General features: G+C 43.2%; 1 protein-coding gene across 6 annotated transcripts in view; it reads left to right on the top strand.

Annotated features, from left to right (window-relative positions):
• Dnajc6 (DnaJ heat shock protein family (Hsp40) member C6) overlaps positions 1–20307 on the top strand; it is a 153141-nt gene that overhangs the window by 121506 nt on the left and 11328 nt on the right. For all 6 annotated transcript variants that reach the window (XM_051188240.1, XM_051188243.1, XM_051188244.1 and 3 more), the window contains 10 exons: positions 720–842; positions 4398–4531; positions 6129–6323; positions 7418–7535; positions 8603–8682; positions 9446–9639; positions 9745–9825; positions 11904–12335; positions 16875–17009; positions 19240–19308. In XM_051188240.1, coding sequence (XP_051044197.1) covers positions 720–842; positions 4398–4531; positions 6129–6323; positions 7418–7535; positions 8603–8682; positions 9446–9639; positions 9745–9825; positions 11904–12335; positions 16875–17009; positions 19240–19308 — 1561 coding nt within the window. The remainder of the gene's footprint in view (positions 1–719; positions 843–4397; positions 4532–6128; positions 6324–7417; positions 7536–8602; positions 8683–9445; positions 9640–9744; positions 9826–11903; positions 12336–16874; positions 17010–19239; positions 19309–20307) is intronic.

The raw sequence follows: 20307 nt of genomic DNA on the forward strand, positions 1-20307 counted from the left end.
GATCAGGCCAAGCAGAGTCATGGCGATACTCTAACACATACAATATGTATGTTAAATGAAGATAGGAAATAATTTCCCTGTGGAGAAAACTAAGACACACAAGCCATCCTGCAGGACTTTTCGTGTTATAAGAAGAGCTTAGATGAATGTAGAGACCACAGAATCTAAGAGAAACATCTAGAAGAAGGATACTAGAAGCTGAATTCTGTGCTACCTAAGACAATTAAAAAAAATCAAAGCATTAGCATAAACTGTCTAGTTAAAATGCATTTCTAAATGTGTTTTAACATCCCCTGTGAAACATAGTTATTTAATTAAAAACAAAAACAAAAAACTGTTGTATTAAGTCAAGTTATCCCACCTGTAATCTTATTACTGAGGAGGTTGAGGCAGGAGGATGGTGGATTTGAGGTCATCTGGGCTATGTACTGAGACTCTTTATTACAAAAATGACTGCGTGAAGCTTTTCTTTCTGCTTTTAGATTCTTTTTCCAAGTCTGCCTGGCTGCATTGAAAGATGCTACAATGCTACCTTTAGGGGTGTAGGTCATGGCTATGGAGATCGTAACAAATTATTGCATTAAACTTGTGTCTTCTGCATTTAGACCCTGTTCCATATGTGGAGAGAGGACAGGATGGCACTTCCAGATATCCCGTGTGATGCGTGCTTATGGAGATGAATTGATGTGGGAATTCATTTCCTTTCTCCATTTCCTTAGGTCTCAGAATGCAGCTGGCCTATCAGGCAGGCCCCAAGTCTACACAACCTGTTTGCTGTGTGTCGGAATATGTATAACTGGCTGCTACAGAATCCCAAAAATGTCTGCGTTGTCCACTGCTTGGTGAGTGCTCTTTGGTCCTTCTGCTGGTGGGCTTTGGTGAAGTATGGACCGCTGAATCCAGAAAGATGACACCTGAGCTCAGCAACATTTACTGAGCCTCTACTTAGAGGTAGAGTAATGTCAGGCAGGTAAAGATGAGGAAGAGAAGACAGGCTGTATTACTGTCAAAACCTGTTTTTATTACTTGTGGCCTTTCCCATAGTCCCTAAAGAAAAAAACAATAGGGGAAAGAATTTATTGATCTTGGTGGTGATTTGTTTTGTTTTTAGATGAATTCCTACTGTGTAGTCCAGGCAGGTCCTGAATTTGAGTCAAGTTGGTTTCCCAAGTGATGGGGTTACAGGTGTTTGCCGCAGAACCTGGCTTTATTCTTGGCTTGATGTCTGAGAATGAGTGGCAGAGGTCTGTTCTAAAATGTACCAAATACCTTAAAAAGAGGTAGGAAAAGAGTTGTGGATACCCAGGTAAAAATGCACCAAGCTTTGTGTGGATAAAATATACATAAACACATTTAGTTTTCTCAACTAGTTGTATTAAAATAAAACTAAGAGAAAGTGACATTTATGCCCTTGTGAGTAGTTTCATGGACTTCTGGCTTGGGTTTTCTACTTACCCTTTCCCCAGCCCTTCCTCTCGGGCTTCTTAACTGTATCTTAAAACTCAACTTCCAGCAAAATCTTTCTAACTCTTGGGTGTTTGGCACAATACAGACGTTCACACTGTGCATCTGCACATCACCTGTGGCGTTTAATACGCAGCGTCACCCCAGGCCATGCCCTGACCATTTCCCACCGGACTGTCCTCTTGCAGGAAAATCTGAGCAAGTGGCTATGTATATGAACACACTGAACCTGAGCATAAGTGCTGGAAATGGTCTATCCTTTCCACAAACATATGTCAGTTTGCGTTGCTGTTTGCTGCTTTGTTTTGTTGAGGTGACTGGATGACTTTCCCCTCCTTAAGAGCCAGCTGGATAAAAATGCAAAGCCAGTTGAAGAACCTCTTTATATTTCTGTTTTAACTCCCCAGTTTTTGGCAAGCAAAACAAAACACTCGGTGTTTTAATCTGAGACGCCTCAGGGCTTCCCTTATAGAGGCCCAAATGGGTCACTCCAAGAGCAGGTTGCTTTTAGGGCCTAGGCAGCCTTGACAGCATTGGGAATTTTCACTTAAATTTTTTTTCCCCTGAATGTTTAAAGAAGCTAGAGGCTCCCCAGCTCTCATAATGCAATCACAATGGATTAAAAAGCCAAAACTTAGTGGATTCATCTGGGGATTTGATTGCCATGGTCAGCACAACAAATTATTGAAGCATGAGCCATAATTCTAACCCCTTTCACTCTGTCTTTTCTGCAGGGGGACAGATGTCAGGCTGGCAGGGGCAGCTGGTGAGATAAAGTGGGCAGGTATTGAGGTGGTGTGATAGATAGCCTTGCAGTGCCACAAATTAGCCCGTTTTCAGGACTTAAATTCTGTGACAAATTGCTGACAGCATGTAGAGAAACAGCCATGGATTCCCTGTGTCCCAGGGAAGCAAAGAGAACTCACCACCCAAAAGATGGAGGTAGTTGATCCTGCAGAACTGTGGGTCCTCAAGAATAAGTCAAAAGAACCTGCACATACAACTTAAAGCTCTAGAAAAAATAGAAGCCTATAGGCTCAGCTGAGTACAAGGATCAAACCAACTAAACATTTTTTTTTTCAGTGAGAAAGCTTATGGGGTTCTAGCTTGAAATTTCCAAATTTCTTTGGGTTAAGATGAAGTAATCTGAGATGGGTTATTTGATTTTCATTTGGGTTGTAACTGAATATCTGCTTGGAGTGGCATGTGATTAATAGATCAACATCCTCATGGGTGAAAGCTTTGTTTCAAAAAATCAACAGCTTTGGATGGAGATATGGAAAGCTCCACCAGTTCTCTTAGAATGGGATGGTCCCAGAATGAATCTGGATTTTGAATGTTCTTCTAGTGAGCTGGAGAGCTGGCTCACTGGGTAAGAAGTTATGTTCTTACAGAGAGAGCACTGGAGTTTGTTTTCAGCACCCACATACCTCCAGGCACCTGGACATCTTCTCGCCTCTGCAGGCGTCTGTACGCACGCATGCATGCACATATGTGCGTGTGCGCGCGCGCACACACACACACACACACACAAGATTTTTTTTTGAGGGGAAAAAACCAAACCATTAAGCTTGTTTTTTTTTTTTTTTTAGCAGAAACACTATGAAACATAGGATCAACATGTGGCTATATTTAAAGGAAAATCAAGCAAACTATCTTAGCTAGGATTTCTACTGCTGTGATAAAACACCATGATGAGAATCACCTTGGGGAGGAAAAAGTTTTAGTTCCATATCACAGTCTGTCACTGAGGGAAATCAGGGTAGAAACCTGGAGGCAGGAAGGGATTCAGAGGCCCTGAAGGAGGGCTCTTTAGTGACTTACTCCATGGTGTGTTCCACCTGCTTTCTTATAGCACCCAGGCTCAGCAGTCCACAGGTAGCATCACTCACAGTACACTGGGCCTTCCCATATCAATCATCAATGAAGAAAATGTTCCACAGGCTTGGCTATGGACCAATCTGGTGGGGGACATTTTCTTAGTTGCGGTACCTGCTTCCCAAATGACTAACTTGTATAAACTGACATAAAACTAACCAGCATGTATTAGTTTAGCAGATGATTTGAGAAAGAGCTAGGCGTTGGGGGACTACAAAGGTCAGCATGAGCATTATTGTTGACTTGTAGCATTTGTACTAGTAACCCAACCCTGGAGTTGTGTTAATAAAAGTGTCGAGTACACACTTAAGTCAAATAGTGTTTCTCCTTTTGTTTGACCAAAACTCATTCCATTCCTTACTTTTATGTCTGGGCAGTACACTAAAGACTGGCATGTTAGGTATGTTCTGAGATGGGTATTCCAAATGATAGCATCTTTTAGGGACGTTATCTGATCCCAGATGAAAGCCAGCTCACTCTCTGCAATTCTTCCCCTCTCTCAAGGAGGGGAGAGAACAAAGAAAGAGAAAGAACTTATAAGGGCCTGTCCCTCGTGACCTAATTATACCAGAACCCCAATCCCTGGTTCCAGTGCTCTTACATTAGGAATTGGTATTTCAATACATGCATTTCAGGAGGAGACAATCAGTGCATAATACATTGATTTGCACAAGGAATGAAGTTGTTTGCATTAATGAGCATATAGGGTGGGAGGAGTATATATATAGCATGTTCTAAAGGTTCCATCTAATCCCAGAGCTCTTTATTTCCACTATTCATCACATGCCTCTAGTAGAGAGTTGTTCTAGTTCTCAGAAAACATATGCAAGTGGAATTTGTTTTGTTGGGCTTCATGGGTGAGCCTAGAGTAAATTTTATCCTAAGTAAAGTCTTTCCTTGCTACTTTTTGATTTCACAGCAGGGACAGATTTTTAGTCTTAGACAATTCCAATGTGAAAGGCACCCATAAATCATTAGGAGGTACCTGCTTTCTCTGTGTGCAGGCTTTCCTGGGATCTGATGTTTCTGATGAGTTTGTTGGTCTTCTTTGACAGGATGGACGGGCCGCATCGTCTATTCTGGTTGGTGCTATGTTCATTTTCTGTAATCTCTACTCTACTCCTGGCCCTGCTGTTCGATTGCTCTATGCAAAGCGACCAGGAATTGGACTGTCTCCGTCCCACAGGAGGTACCGTGATGGAAGTGCAGGGTGTGGTTTAAGTGGTTCTGTGGAAGGTTGACCTCACGGGAGCTCTCTTCTGAATTGTTTCTAATTAATTCGGTGTTGTCCTGAACTATGATGGCAATTAAAATGGATGCGAATACTGGGGTTTCATGCAGGTTCGTGTACCGTTATTTGAAATTCTGCGATTTTAAAACCGAAAGAAAACTTTTTAAAAAATGCCGATGTTTACTGAATGAAAAAAAGAAATAAAAAGGAACACGCTTTTTTGTAGATGTGAAGGAGAACATAGGCAGAGGCAGAGACATCTGGAAGACTCCAGAGCGGACATGGCCAGACTGAGCTGGACCTTGTGGGGAGAAGGACAAAACAGAAAGGGGATGGGGAGGGAACCAGGGGCAGCAGTCAAGAGAGCAAAGGTACAAAAAAGGGAAGTGAGTAACCGAAGTGGATGGGTTATATAGGGAAGAGCCTTTGGGGGAAGGGCAATCGAGCCCCTGGGCTGGAGAGTTCAGGGGGTAGAGGGTGGGGTATGTCCTGGTAACAAACAGGTAGGGACTGAAGGATCCTGGAAGAATCTGGTAGCCAGGTCTGCTTTTGAATTGTTACATAGGCACCTCAGCCGCTTGCCCTAGGGTTTGATATTTAGCATTTCCTTTCCTCCTTTAAGAGGAGAGGAAGTATGAGCAAGAACTGGGTAACAAGGCTGTGCTGAGCACCAGTCAAAAAATACCCACAGAGCATAGCTTGACCGCTCTCTCCAGTCCGAGCTCTCAGTGCCTTCTGGCTTATGCTTTAGGTCTTTATTAAGAAACACCGGTGATCATTGTGTGAAAATGCAAGAGTGTAGAGAGAATATGTATTTTAAAGCTTAATTTTTCTTACGGGGTGTAATAGATATCAGTTATAACAGATAATATGGAAATGGCTTTAAATTGGATGCCCATATTTTGGATAGCTGATTTATTTTCTTCCCTGGAGTTGGAATTACTTTCTCGATTCTTACTTAAACTTCACCTTCTTACTTCTTTGGATAAGATTCCTGATAATAAATTCTAAAGTTTATCCAAATCTGCCTGTTGCTGACATGCTTAATCTGCTAGAGATAATAGGAATAGATGTTCAAATATTGGGCAAGTATAACACTGCCACACGCTTCTGACTGAGTAAACATCCTGCAATGGGCTCAGCATGTCAGTGGAAACAAGCTTTCTCTCATTTAAAATGATTTATGTTTATGTTATGTATACGGGTGTTTTGCCTACATGTACTTCACATGTATGACTGGTGCCTCTGAAGCCAGAAGAAGGTGGCAGATCCTCTTGGACCTAATATTACAGAGTGAGTACATAACCATATGGATGCTGGTAACCAAACCTGGGTCCTCTGTAAGAGCAGCAAGTGCTCTTAACCTCTGAGCCATGGCTCCAGCTCTGATCTACAAGCTTTCTTAACTGTCTGCATTCGCCTTTGTTGGTTTATGTCAAGGAATGTGCAGAATACACTTTTCCTGTAATTTATTTTACAAAGGCAAACTTCACCGCAGAAATTGTCTACGCCTCCTGCTATGATGGGCTCATAGAATGGCAATCTTCTGTTTCAGGTACTTGGGCTACATGTGCGACCTACTTGCAGACAAGCCCTATCGCCCCCACTTCAAGCCACTCACTATCAAGGCAATCACTGTCAGCCCAATTCCCTTCTTCAATAAGCAGAGAAATGGGTGTCGTCCGTACTGTGATGTCCTAATTGGAGAAACCAAAATATACTCAACTTGCACAGACTTTGAGCGAATGAAGTAAGGCACCATGCTTTCTCTTCTTGCATGCTTAATTCCTGTGTAAGTTGGATTATTCTTCCTGCTTATTGCTGTGACGAGTGGTTGCTTTGTTTTGTTTTTTTGTTTGTTTGTTTGTTTGTTTTTAAGTCCAACATGTGTAATCAAAGATAAGCACAGCTGAATCCAAGGATTGTTCTCCTTTATCCACAGTGGTATCGTGTTGGGGGTCCAAATGATAGGGGTGGGTGGGCACTGAGGACCTGGACATTTTAGAAAAGAAACTCAGTGATTTGGTAGATGACTGTCCTAGTTGCTTTTAAATTGATGTGCTAAGATACCACAACCAAGGTAACTTATAGAAATATTAAAGAGTTTATTGGGGGCTTATGGTTTGAGATGGTGAATTCATGACTATCATGTGAGGAGGATGGCAACAGATGGGGAGACATGGTACAATGCAGTAGCTAAGAACTCACATTCTAACACAACAATCGGGAGGAGGCAGATAGAGCTAACTGGGAATAGGGTAGATTTTTGTATCCTCAAGTCTGCCCCCAGGAATGCACCTCCTTCAATAAGTCCACGCCTCCTAATCCTTCCCAAACAGTTCTACCCACTGGGACCAATTATTCAAATACATGAGCCAATGGGGGCCAATCTCATTCAAACCACCATACTGATGATGTCCTTAAAGTACTTACATGATCTAAAAAGAACAGGCACCAGTGGGAAGTGCTTGTGTAGGAGACAAGGGAGTGGCTGGTAACAATGCAGACTTAGTTGACAATAGGTTAATTTAGGAGTCAGAATTCTAGACCCTGGGAGAGTATGATACTTCTCTCTCTATGCTGACCTTGGTTGGATTTTACTGTGTGAAGCAAGGAAAACAAGATCTGCCAAAACTCCAGTTGAGATGGAGAGAGAAGGCCTATATCGGGTCAGTGCTCTACCAGTCCATGCTGGCTGCATTTCTACCTTTGCACAAGACAGGAAGTAGTTTCTTGTTCCAAGCCTTGATAAACAGGTCCCTTTGAGCCATAAAGGAGCATTCCTGGGTCTGTGATGGTACCAGACTGGACACTTACATGATCTCTTCTGATCTCTGTTTAAAGAGAATACCGTGTCCAAGATGGGAAAATCTTCATCCCTCTGAACATCACAGCCCAAGGCGATGTCATTGTATCCATGTACCACCTGCGGTCAACCATTGGTAGCCGGCTGCAGGCTAAGGTAAGCTGTTAGGAGGACTCAGACTATAACTCACTTGAATTTGTAATATGAGTATTACTGGATCTTTTCTCTATCACTCTGAGCTTGGTTGACTTGTGAGTTTAGCATGAGAAAGATACTTGAAACTTGCTGATGTCCATCTTCATCATTATGACCTGAGTATGATTCCTAGGAGTCCTCTCCAGATGCAGTGATTTTTAGTGCATTCAAAAGGTGTTGCTACTTTAAGAATTCTCTTACTTAAGAATCTATTCTTTACCTCAAAAAGAAAACTGAACCCTTTAGCAGCCACAAACAATTCCCCCCCCCCTTCCCTGCTTGCCTTCTGACCACTGTGAATCTTTTTTTCTGTTTCTGCAGACTTTCTTATTTGGGAGCATTTCATATAAATGTAATCATATAGTATGCATGCAGTCTATTGTGGCTGACTTTTTTTTTTTTTACTCAGTGTTGGAGGTTTATTTGTGTTTTAGAATGTATCAGTATTTCATTCCTTTATATAGTTAAGTAATGTTCCATTGAATGGATATACCACATTTATTGATTCTCCATGTTTGGATTGTTTCTAATCTTTAGATATTAGGAAAGATGTTGCAAGTAATTATATCTTAATCACATATTCCACTCATTGCCTAGATGTTTTGGATTAACAAAAGTAATATTGTATTCTTAGCTTTACAAAACTGATCCAAGGAGGGGGCAAGTTGAACATATGTGAAAGTCACTCTGCTGTATCACAGGAAGGCTGTTGCGCTGTCACTGGAACAGTTTGTTTTACCTAGTGGTGGCCAGGCAGACCATGGAGGGTGGGCCTTGAAGGATGAGTTTGTTTTAGAGAAGGCGATACCCTGGGAAGAAACAGTCTAAGAACATGGGATATCAGTGGGAATTGGCTTGCTCTCCTGGAGGAGATAAACCAGCAATGATGCTAGGAGTTCATTTAATGGTCACATTCCATGAAGAATCAGGTAAAGAAGCAAAGGAAGGTACTGGCTCCCCAAACCCAATCTTTGGTGCAGACTCCCTTTTCTCCCACCAATCATGCTTCTTGCACATATTTTTTTTAGGTGACCAACACACAGATATTCCAGCTCCAGTTTCATTCTGGATTTATACCACTGGACACAACAGTTTTAAAGTTCACCAAGTAAGTGCTGCATGAATCTGAGGTCTTTACCAGTATAGCCAGGAGCCCGAAGCATCTGTAGCAGCATGCGGCTGCCACCTCCAAAGTCCCACACTGTGGACTGCTGAGTGTGGTTGGCCTTAAGAAATGCATAGGTATCACAGAGTTAACTAGGAAGGTCTGAAGTTCCATGTTAGGAAACAAGGACTCATGACTTCTATCCTTTGTGTTTGTGGATGCTTATGCCTGACAGGAATGGCAGTAATTTCTGGGATGGCATAAGCACTGGCCCCTCATAAGGGTCTGGCTAGAGCATTGTGAATGAGGTGCTGGGGAACCTGGCTGCACCAAATATTGACCTGAGGTTACTATAACATAATGTGGCTGTGGATCTCAGGGTATGGCTGAATCTGGGGGGTGGGGACGGGGATTGGCGGAGCCAGGAGACCGGGAGCTATGAAGGATTCATGGGTTCAGGCAGAGAAGGTGGCTTTGGGTCTGTCTCATTATTTTGATGACCTATTTAGCCATACCAGTGCATACTGAACCCTGCTTCTCACGGTGCTTTTGTTAGCGTGCTTGGTAGTAGTCAAAGGACTTGAGCGAGTGTTGTTCCGCTTTCTCTACATGAGAGAACCGAGGCATAGTGAAGTAAAGTGACACCTGGTTAGTGACTAAGTCCACCTAGAATTGAGTTTCCAGCTGAACTTGTCAGCGTGAGCTGAGCCTCATGTTGAGCACCCTGCGGATCACACTGCCCATGCTGTGTTTTTCTTTCCATTAGGCCTGAGTTAGATGCATGTGATGTACCAGAAAAATATCCTCAGCTGTTCCAAGTGACACTGGATATAGAAGTACAGCCCCAAGACAAAGTGATCGACTTAACTCCACCATGGGAGCACTACTGCACAAAAGATGTGAACCCCAGCATCCTCTTCTCCTCTCAGCAGGAGCATCAGGATACTCTGGCCTTAGGAGGTATGCATGAGTCATGACTGGTTTTAGGGATACAGCCTCTGTATTGTTACTGCATTGCTTTTTTCCCTGTGCTCTGGTGACCCTGTGTGGGCTTTTGTCTTGCAGGTCAGGCTCCCACAGATCTCCCTCCAGACCATCCCAGGAATCTTGGGCAAGGTGGCTTCTTTGCCTCCCTCTGTTGGCAAGGTATGGCAAAGTCTCTAAATTAGGATGATTAGGTGATTAAGTGACTAAGTTGTCTAGTGGTTTTATTAAGACATTTCTTGAAGCAATCTCCATCATTTCATTTGTTTTTCAAGTTAGGCAATTTGCCTGCTTTCAAGTCCATGAGTGCTCAGACTGACCAGAAAGTCAATGTAGGCTAAATTCTACCTTCTTTATTTACACAGAGTTTTCAAGCTACATCTTCCAAGACTGATGAACTGGGATGTGTTCTAGGATCTCTCTTTAGGCTGCTGACAACTCAGAAAGACTAACAAAGAGTTCAGTTTCCTACCTTCAGGCACATATTCTAAAGACACAAAGTTGAGTATTTTCTCAAGCACTGTACCTCTAGCAAAACGGGATGGGTCTTGCCCTGGCCTGGTGAAAAAAGCCACCTGGCCTGTATCCCTGCTAGTTGCTTTAGCAATCATAAACCCAGACAAGGCTCTACCACTGTGCTATTTTCTCCCACACTTGGAGGCATTTCCAGACCCTTTCTCAACCTCGCATTGTGCATTACTATCTTGAGACAGCCATGGGCATTCTAGTTATGTACACTGGCCATTCTTGCTTTGCAGTTTGCAGAGGTTAGCCACAAAGTGTGGTACAGAATCAAATAGTCAAGACTTTATATGTGAAAGGGGTGGGGATTCAGCTTCAGAGATGGCCTAGCCAATGTTTTCTTGACTGCCCTTCCTCTGATGTGTGAATGTAACATAGTATTCCTACAGCCTGTAGATGTTTTTCAGGGTTGGGTAAAAAACAAAAAACAAAAAACAAAAAAACCAAAAAAAAAAAAAAACCTCATCTGATTCCTTTGGATGAAAAGGTTTGCTTACAGATTTTTGTCTTGAACAATGCACTGGGAGCATCTCAGCCCTGGAAGACCAGCTGGATGTGATTTGCAGATGGTCATCAGCCCCTTCTTGGTCCTTACCTTGCATCTTTCTCACAGAAATGGCTTCTGATAGAGCATTACTCTCACCTTCCCCTTGCCATTAATATGTAGAAATAATTTCTGTATGGGGCTGCAGAGATGGCTTAGTGGTTAAGAACACTTGATGCTTTTACAGAGGACCCTCTGTGACTCCAATTTCTGGGGATCTGCCGTCCTCTTCTGGCCTCCAGAGGCACAGGCACCATGCACAGACATACATGCAGGCAGGCACACAAATCCATAGTAACTTGTATGAGGCAGCAGAAGCCAGCAGGTAGCCTTAGACCCATCTGACACTCTTCTGCTGAGCTCACACCACCAAACCTAACAAGCTTCGCCCTTCCCACTGGTCTCCGTGCTTCAGAGTTGGAGCTCACAAGTGTGAGCCTGCCCTAGATTTAGATTGTGGGCCTGTCTGGCATGAGATAACAAAGTACTGAGGAAGATGGTCTCGAGCAGGGCCCGGGCAGGCATACAGATGCCTTCCATTTCTCCCCAGCAGAAGCATCTCTCCTAAGTCCATTTTATGTGGGAAATATCTTTTTCAGGATGTTGAGAGGATTGTGGGGCAGAGCCACTGAATTTGCTTCTTAGAATGTGTTGCTTCTGCTTCAATGTGGAGACATACAGGGCAAAGGGTGGTGTCCTCAAAGGACTGGGCGTTACTGTCATTTTCTGTAGCACACCACATCGTGTCTGGGAATCAGCATTGAGGTTCTACTTGCTACTGATCTGAGTTCTTTTTATTACCATCTCATGTAATTCTCACAGCAGCCTTGCATTGTGCGGTATTTTTCACCCCTGTTTTACTGAGGAGGAAACCAAGACACAGAGAAGTAAATTTCCTTGCTCAGTGTTGCACGAGGGGTGGAGTTGGAATCCATCCTAGGCTGCCTGGACCCAGAGTTTTGCCTCTTAGACCTTATGTTATAATGCCTTGCAGATGTTGAATAAACAGCTGAGAATGATCTGACATAAAGGTTATCACATCGGCAGGGGTCTGAAAGCACTGTTTGCGCAGGGCTCGTGTGCCTTCTCTTTCTAGAACAATGTACACATAACAAAACTCACCTGACCCAGCAGTCAGTATTCCCATCATTTATTTCACATTGGCCTTTCTCAGATCAGAAATCAGAAAAGTCATTCTGTGAGGAGGACCACGCTGCCCTGGTGAATCAAGAAAGTGAGCAGTCGGACGATGAACTACTGACCCTCTCAAGCCCGCATGGCAATGCCAATGGTGATAAGCCTCACGGAGCCAAGAAGCCCAGCAAGGAGCAGGAGCCAGCGGCCCCTCCTCCCCAAGAAGAGGTGGACCTTCTGGGCCTGGAAGGGACTGATGTGAGCACGAACTTCTCTCCTCTGGCAGCTCCTCCCAGCAATTCTGAACTGCTGAGTGACCTGTTTGGGGGTGGAGGTGCCACAGGTCCTGCCCAGGCAGGACCGGCTGGGGTAGAAGATGTGTTTCATCCTAGTGGACCTGCGTCTGCGCAGTCCACACCACGCCGCGCTGCCACCTCCGCCTCTGCGTCACCAACCCTAAGAATGGGAGAAGGTAATCTTTCCATATTTCTGTTATCTCAGACTTCAGGAATAACTCTTGGGCCAAGCACGTAGAACTCAAATGTTTTAGTAAACTGAACTTTTCTGGCTTCTTTGAGAGTTATTTGAAAGAATACAAGGAAAATACAAACATGGTCATTTTGGTGGAAAGGTATGGGGATATATTTGAACTCCATACTCCTTTTTTTTAATTTAAATTTTTTTTTGAGAACTTCACAGCAGTACTGTATTTGCATTATTTCAACCTTCCCCCTCCCTCCCCTCCTCCAACTCCTCCCATATCTTCCCTCCCCTCTCAAATTCAATTTCTCATTTCTTAATTATTATCGCTACATCTATATCAACTTACTGAGTCTCTTTAGTGTTGCTCATATACCCTTCCGACTGACTACTTGGGATTGGGTAACCTATCAGGGAGCTCACTCCTGGGGAAAAAAGTAGAGTTTCCCTTGCTCCACAGCCTCCGGCTTTCTGTAGCTCTTCGCCTACGGGTGGAACCTTGTAGATTTCCTGTCTGTGTTGGCATGCCCACTAGTGCTGTCACTATGCAGGTCTGGTTTAGCCAGCCATATGGTTGAGATGTCACGGGTGCTGCTTTCCTGTAGCATCCAGAAGACACTATATGGCAGCAGGCATCCCAATCCTCAGGCTTACCTCCATACTCTTAATTTCCTTTTCTTGGGACTGGAGTCTTGAATCTGCTTTAGTTATTTCTGCTTGGAGACGGAGATGGATGAGCTGTTATTTATTACAGCAGCTGATATCTGTGTGATACTCTCCACTTGCTAGATATAGAACACATGATTAGACATGGCTTGGTTCTTATATAAATCAGGAGACAGATCTTATCATTATCTCCATTTCATAGTTGAGGAGCTAGAAACTTACTTTAATTAGCAGCATTTGTTCAAACAGCCGGGAATTGATGGAGCCAGGGTCCCAGCTTGACCTGTGGGTTCAGAGCATTTCCTCAGACCTCCTATAATACTTTCTTTGAAATCTTGTTTTCTGGATATACCCTGCTGTTCAGAGAAGTGTTTGGTCATATCAGAATATCAGGCCAGCAACGTGGTTGAGGAGAAGTGTGGCCGGACTCTGTAAGGAGTCTGAGCCATAGCTGGTTTCACTAGACACACCACTACAGACTTGACCTTTCCTTTTCTTGGTTAGCCACAGCATTAACATTTTCAAGATGATGTAGCTGGGTACAAGAGATTCATGACAGCCCCAGAATAACCAGCACAAGCCAGCCATCCCTGTGACTGTCACCCTAAAGATGATACTGTGTCAGAAAGGGCAAAGAGATGAGTCTCAGCCACTTAGGCTTGGAGGATGCTATTGGAACCCTCCCTCACATTAGGCCTTCACCTCTCTGAAGGCTCCAGGTTGGTCTTGGTTTGTGGAGCTCTAGATGCCTCTTTTGTGAGAAGGGAAACTAGAATCACAGAGCTCATTCATGTGAAGAGTTTCAGTTAGTGGTGGCTGGATGTGAACCTGGGAGCTTGCATCCCACATTGTGGCTCCTTTGTGCTTTGCTTCCTTCCATCCAGTTCTGATTTATCAGGAAAGATGAAAGGTCCACCAGGAAAACAAAACCCAAAGGTAGAAAACAGCAGTGTTCCATGGCTGAATTTTAAGGCAAACTATCCTAAGGACGTCCCATGCTGAGGTGTATTCATGTCATAGCTAGAAGGCACTGTTGACATCAGTTAATTCTGTCTATAAAATCATAGATATGCTGTCTGAGCATACTAGCTATTAATGACAGACCTAGATGGAAGGCTCAAGTTTTCTGTCCCTCCAAAAAGAAACAACACCAAGTCTAGAATTAATGGCTGCATCTGAATCACAGGACTAACACTTAGCTATCTGGGTAGCCTTGTTAAAAGTTTAATTTGATCTGGGCAGTGGTGGCACATGCCTTTAATCCCAGCATTTGGAAGGCAGAGGCAGGCAGAACTCTGTGAGTTCAAGGCCAGCCTGGTCTACAAAGTGATTTCCAGGATGGCCAGGCTGTTACACAGAGAAACCTGTCTTGAACCCCCAGCCCCAAATTTTTTAATTTGGTCAGGTGTGGTAGCATATGCCTTTATCACAGTACTTGTGAGGCAGAGGCAGGTGGATCTTTGGCAGTTTCAGGCCAGCCTGGTCTACATAGGAAGTTCCAGGCCAGCCAGAAATATTTAGTAAGACCCTGTCCCAAAAATAAAACTAAACAATGAACACCTTCTTACTTTGCTTGGTTGGGGATAATGCCAGTGGGCATAATGCTAAAGACTAACTCTTGAGTTTTCATCTGTAGTATTCACATTTCCTCTTTGGTTCTTAGAGAATTTTTAAAACAAGGTGATATTAAAAGTGCTCCAGTAATCTAAGAAGTCTGTTGTGTCTTCTCCACTGATTAGCTTCAAGTAGAAACAGTGGGCTTCCCCTTTGTCCTCTTATAATCACAGTCACCCTACTAACTCCAGTGTTCTTTTGTCAGAGAGGATGAGGCCTCGTGAATACTAAGCAGGGTAAAGGATGTGCATCCTGGACTACATTGTCTGAAATGGTGCAAATATTGCTGATCTGCTGCCCCACAGGTGTGGGGAGAGCATTGTGCCAATGACGTCATAGCTGTAAACTTGTGAGCTACATGCCCCACTGTATTGTGACAGTGGGAAGTGTTGGTTCACTGCTTTGGTTCTCAGGCTCTATTTCTAGAATGGGTCAGCCCCACTCCAGGAAGCAGGCTGTCATCAGTTTGGTGCCTACAGCTTTGGAAGTGACATCTCACTTTAGGGTAGCTCAAGGAGGTTTGTATCTTTGCTCAATAGTAAGAAATCCATGCAGCCCTGTGAATGGCAGGCATCACATTCATTTTATGACTGATGTTTGTGGGGATTACCTGGAGCCTGGAGCTGTGAGTCTGGTGTAGTGTTTCCTGGACTTGAACTTCAGTCTCCCTAGGACTGAGTGAAGGTGACAGCACTTCTGTTTGCCAGGAAGAAACTGAGGTCTTGTACCACAGTAGAGCCCCAGGAAGCTTCACTCTTGCTGACAACCAGGGACCCCAACCTTGCTAGTTTCCTCCCAGCTTTCTCTAGCTCCTCCTAGCTGGCTGCTGAGTCAGTGTTTTAGGAATGCTTGAATCCCATGGACTCAAGAGAATGCAGCTTCACTCACTGCTCTCATTTTATTCCATTTTTAGCTTTCAAGTGAATTGAAGGTCACTTGAAAACAAAGTTAAAGAAAGTCCTACTTAGCAAGACTGTCCTTTTCTTTTGACATGGGCTTACATAACTCAGACTGAGCTTGAACTCACTGTGTATCCTAAGATGAACTTGAACTTCTGATCCTCCCATTTCCACATCCTAAATGCTGGGATTGCAGGCATGTACCACCATGCCTCGTCTTACACGGCACTGGAGATCAAACTCAAGGCTTCATGTATGGTAGGCGAGCAGTCTACCAATTGAGCTACATCCCTAGTCCTGCCAGTGGGATTTTCTGCTATTTGTCTTTATAGTAATGCCACTCCCCCCCCCCCCCAGCCTGTTATTTTCCCATTAATTCCTTTTACATGAACACTCGGTAGTCAGTGAACCCCTGTAGTCTATACATAGATTGGGCAGCTCACTGATTCATCTATGTTGACCTTGTTTTCTAGCTAGCCTGTAATTATGATTTGCTGGTTTTATGTTATTAAGATTTTCAAAAACTGGCTTGGGGAGGTGACTCATTGAGTAAAACAACTTGCCACACAAGTGTCAGAATCTGAGTCTGAACCCCTTTCCCCCCAGAACGCACATAAAAGCTGAATGTGTAATGTGAACATCTGTAATCCCAGCATTTTTGCAAGGGATGGAAAGTAAAGGAAGACAAGTCCAGAGCCTCCAGGCTAGCTGGCCTGATGTACACAGCAGAAAAACAAGACAGCCTTAAACAGATGAGGACAGATATGTGCACTGCGTGGTGTTTTGTACTTTCTTTCTCCCTCACCCTCTCCCTCTCTCTCGATACATACACATACACCATACACACACAACACCTCCCCATATCATATCCCCCAACATGATACACATCATATATACACACTACACACAACATATTCTCTAAACTCACACACCACACACATACACGCTCTCTCACACACAATACACCCCTACACCATATATCTCCTACATAGTACACACCATGCGCACACACACACACCATGCATACTATACCCCTATTCCCCCCCCACACACACACACACTATACATACACACAGGATTTATAAAAGCTACTTGGACCCTCATTTAGAGTTACAGCTTTTCTAATAAATCCAGACTCTCTCATCTACATGGGTGGGCTGAACCCTGTCATGTCGGGACCCACTGTTAGTTCTGGAGGAAGTTCTAAGTCTAGGAAGAAGTGAGGGAGGTCGGGAAGCAAGCACAAGCCTGGTCTTTCAGGTTTTTGGCTATTGTGACTGCAACAGCCCTTCTATATCTATACAACAGCCAACTGGCAGGATAAAGAAATGTACTTTCCCTTTGTTTTCTAGGAGCCACCTTTGACCCTTTTGGAGCCCCCTCTAAGCCACCAGGCCAGGATTTGTTAGGCTCCTTTCTGAACACATCCAGTGCTTCTAGCGACCCCTTTCTGCAGCCCACGAGAAGTCCTTCCCCTACAGTGCATGGTAAGAAAGTGTTTTCTGTGGCACTTAATGGAATAATGGAATGGTTTTCCACAAGACAACACTGAGTACTGAGATGTGAAAGTAAAAGCATCTGTGTGTGTGTGTGTGTGTGTGTGTGTGTGTGTGTGTGTGTGTGTTTGAAAAGACAATTCATTAACATATTAAAAACTCTGGAATATCTTATTGGAAAGAGACTCACTTAATATCTCAATTGGTTTCTCTGTGGTCCTGAAAACATTAGGCTGTGGGTTTCTGCTTATTTTTACACTAGCGCTACATACCTAGAAGCATAAATCATCATTGATTATAACATACATTATTACTTTATGTACCAGTAAAAAAAAAAAAAAACAAAAAAAGGAAAAATGCTCCCACTTTTAATTAATTGGAAGTTATATCCTAGCTACAGAAATCTTTGAAATGTGAAAAAAAATAGGATTCTCAAGTTAGTAAAATATGATGTTGGCATTCCATAGCAGAGTTTGGGACATGCCGCACAGATGTATAGGAGCAAATCTATCTAATGTGACAGTTACTAGCTGTGTGTGGCCACAGAGCACTTGAGACATGGTTAGTCTGACTTGAAATGTGCTCTATGCATAAAGCAAACACAAGATTCCAAAGTTGATTGCACTATAGAAGAATGCAGGGATTCTTAATATTTTTGTAACAGTCACTCTTTAGAATAATATCTGAGTTATCTGCTCAGTAAATTAACATCATGTTTTGCTGATTTAGGAATGCTGTTTTTCCACATTTCAAATGCAGGGGTGATAGTTAACGTTATCACTGTTTTCTCTTTTACATGTAATCTAGGTCACCTGTGAATTCATAATGGCTCCTTATTTCACCCAATGTAAGAGCCAACTTTATGTACCCCATTTACTCTACCACCCTCATGCCTGGGATGTCATGTCCCAGTTTTTCTCTTTACTATCTCATTCCAGCCCCTTGGGGTTCTCTCCCTCTGTCTTCCTCTCTCTTTGCCTCATTTTTACCCTGATGGATATTAGACAAACATCAGAATGTAGAGGACGCCAGATGGCAAATGTTGACAAGGCTGTCTACATTTGACCTCTTTTTCATGGATTACTGTGAAGTCAGAGCAGGGAAGAGCAGAAAGGAAAGAGGTATTGTCACTGATAATAGTGTGTGCTTTTTAATTAACTACCTGATAGGAAGGTACACGATATGTTGACAGTGGGTAAATAAAACAAGTGACTATGGAGCCTAGAATGCTGGTCCTGGTGCCTTGGGTCCTGTGTGTGGTGTGTGTGTGTGTGGTGAATGTGTCTATGTGTAGTGTGGTGTGATTTGTGTGTCTCTGTGTGTGTCTATGTAATGTGGTGTGTGTGTGTGTGGTGTCTGTGTGTCTATGTGTGTAGTGTGGTGTATCTTTAGTGTGTATGGTGTGTGTCTGTGTGGTGTGTGTGTCTGTGGTGTGTGTGTGTGTGTGTGTGTGTGTGTGTGTGTGTATTTTCAATCCACTTATAATGCTAGGTTAGTGATTGTGCTCTATTGCTGATTCTATGGACAAAGTGCTGGGGAGGAGTCTCTCCCACAGTAGCACATTTCATTTCAGTTCTGCTCAGAACCTCTTAAGAGGTCAGACCGATCTCTCTTGAAGCTCTAAAGGGTTTCTTTTTGAGTGACAGTGGACACATATCTGCCACTAATATAGTGAGAGACACAGTTTTTGCCCAATTAGTGATCTGAATGGCTCATCCTTTTCAATCCATGCCACAGATGAAGAGAAAACAAGATCCCAGTTCTAAGTGGCTCATGCTTTGGTGCCCTTGTTAGTGCTAAGTTAGCTGGATGAGTTTAAGGATATTTTCCCTCTTTCTGCATGGTGCAGAATATTAAGTGTATTAGTGGGGTGCAGAAAGATGAATAAGACGTTCTTGCATTCAAGGAACTCAACATTAAATGAAGACAGACACATGCACAATTATAATTCCAAGTGGGTGGCAATGGAGGCAACACAAAGGTGAGCCAAAGGATGAACCCACATAACTTATGGTTTCTACCAAGCTCTCATGAGCATGCACAGAAGAAGAAACTATCCTTGTTGCAGAGTAGGGTAAAAGCCCAGGAGGAGGAATGAATCCCTTAGGTACTGAGAAGCCATGTGAAGCCATGCAGACCAGAGGAGACAACTTTGTCCTATGCAAACTCAGAAGAGGGGGCTCTGAGCTGTCTTCTTCTCATTCATCTTCTCTATTTGCAGCTTCCAGCACACCTGCTGTGAACATCCAACCAGATGTTGCTGGTGGATGGGACTGGCATACCAAACCAGGTAAAGATCAGCAGGTTATTTTTTGCATACCAGTGACCAGTGGCAAACACATGGTCCTTCACCCAAGATGAGGTGGATGCTTGGAATATTATAGTCTGCTGTGAAGTTGGGTCATTCTTAATGTAGCCGGATCTACATTCTACCAGACTTTTCTCAATGCATTTGATGACATAATATGTTTACATAAATTATATATTATATTTTTATAAATGTATATTGTATATTACTATAAATAGTTATTGCTATATATAGTAATAACTTATAAAGTTAAATATAAATACATATTATATGTATATGTATTTATATGTGTATCTGTGATTTAACTTTATGGGACTCATTTGCTATGCATCTATCTCTCTCAATGATAGAATTAGATGGATCTGAATTGGTTCCACCACTTAGACTGTCCTGGAATTTTTTTCTTTTTGGCTAAGTCTCAACCTCAGTTTTCTTATCTGAGAAATGGGGCTAATGGTGTTTGTGCATTCCACACAGCAGAATGAATGTAAAAGTAACACAGTGTAGATGTATCCTCTCTCATTGCTCATGCACGAAACGCTACACCCGCCAAGGGTTAGCCTCCATGGCTTCCCTTCCCTAGCCCTGGAGAAGCAGCGCCCTATTTTCTATGAGTTTGACTGAACAGGTCTCCTATTAAGTGGAATGTCACAGCATCTGTGGTTTTGTGAGTGGCTTATGTCATTTTACGGAATGTCCCAAGGCTTATCCACGAGAACATTTCTTTCTTTTGAAGCCTAGCTCATATTTCCCTGTCCACATCCACTACATTTTTTTCTGCCTTCCATTTCCAGTGGCCATGGTTGTGTAATACCTCTTTAAGGTCCTTATTTTGATTAATACCTTCGATATATTCCCAGGAACATGGTTGCTGAAACATGATAGTCCTACCTTAGTTTGTGATGAGCCTGTGCACTATTTCCCACAGTAACTGTACCAGCAGTGTACAAGAATTCCAATTCCTTCTCATGCTTACAAACA

Source organism: Phodopus roborovskii, unplaced genomic scaffold, assembly GCF_943737965.1.
Source record: "Phodopus roborovskii unplaced genomic scaffold, PHOROB, whole genome shotgun sequence".
In the NCBI taxonomy this organism is placed as follows: domain Eukaryota; kingdom Metazoa; phylum Chordata; class Mammalia; order Rodentia; family Cricetidae; genus Phodopus; species Phodopus roborovskii.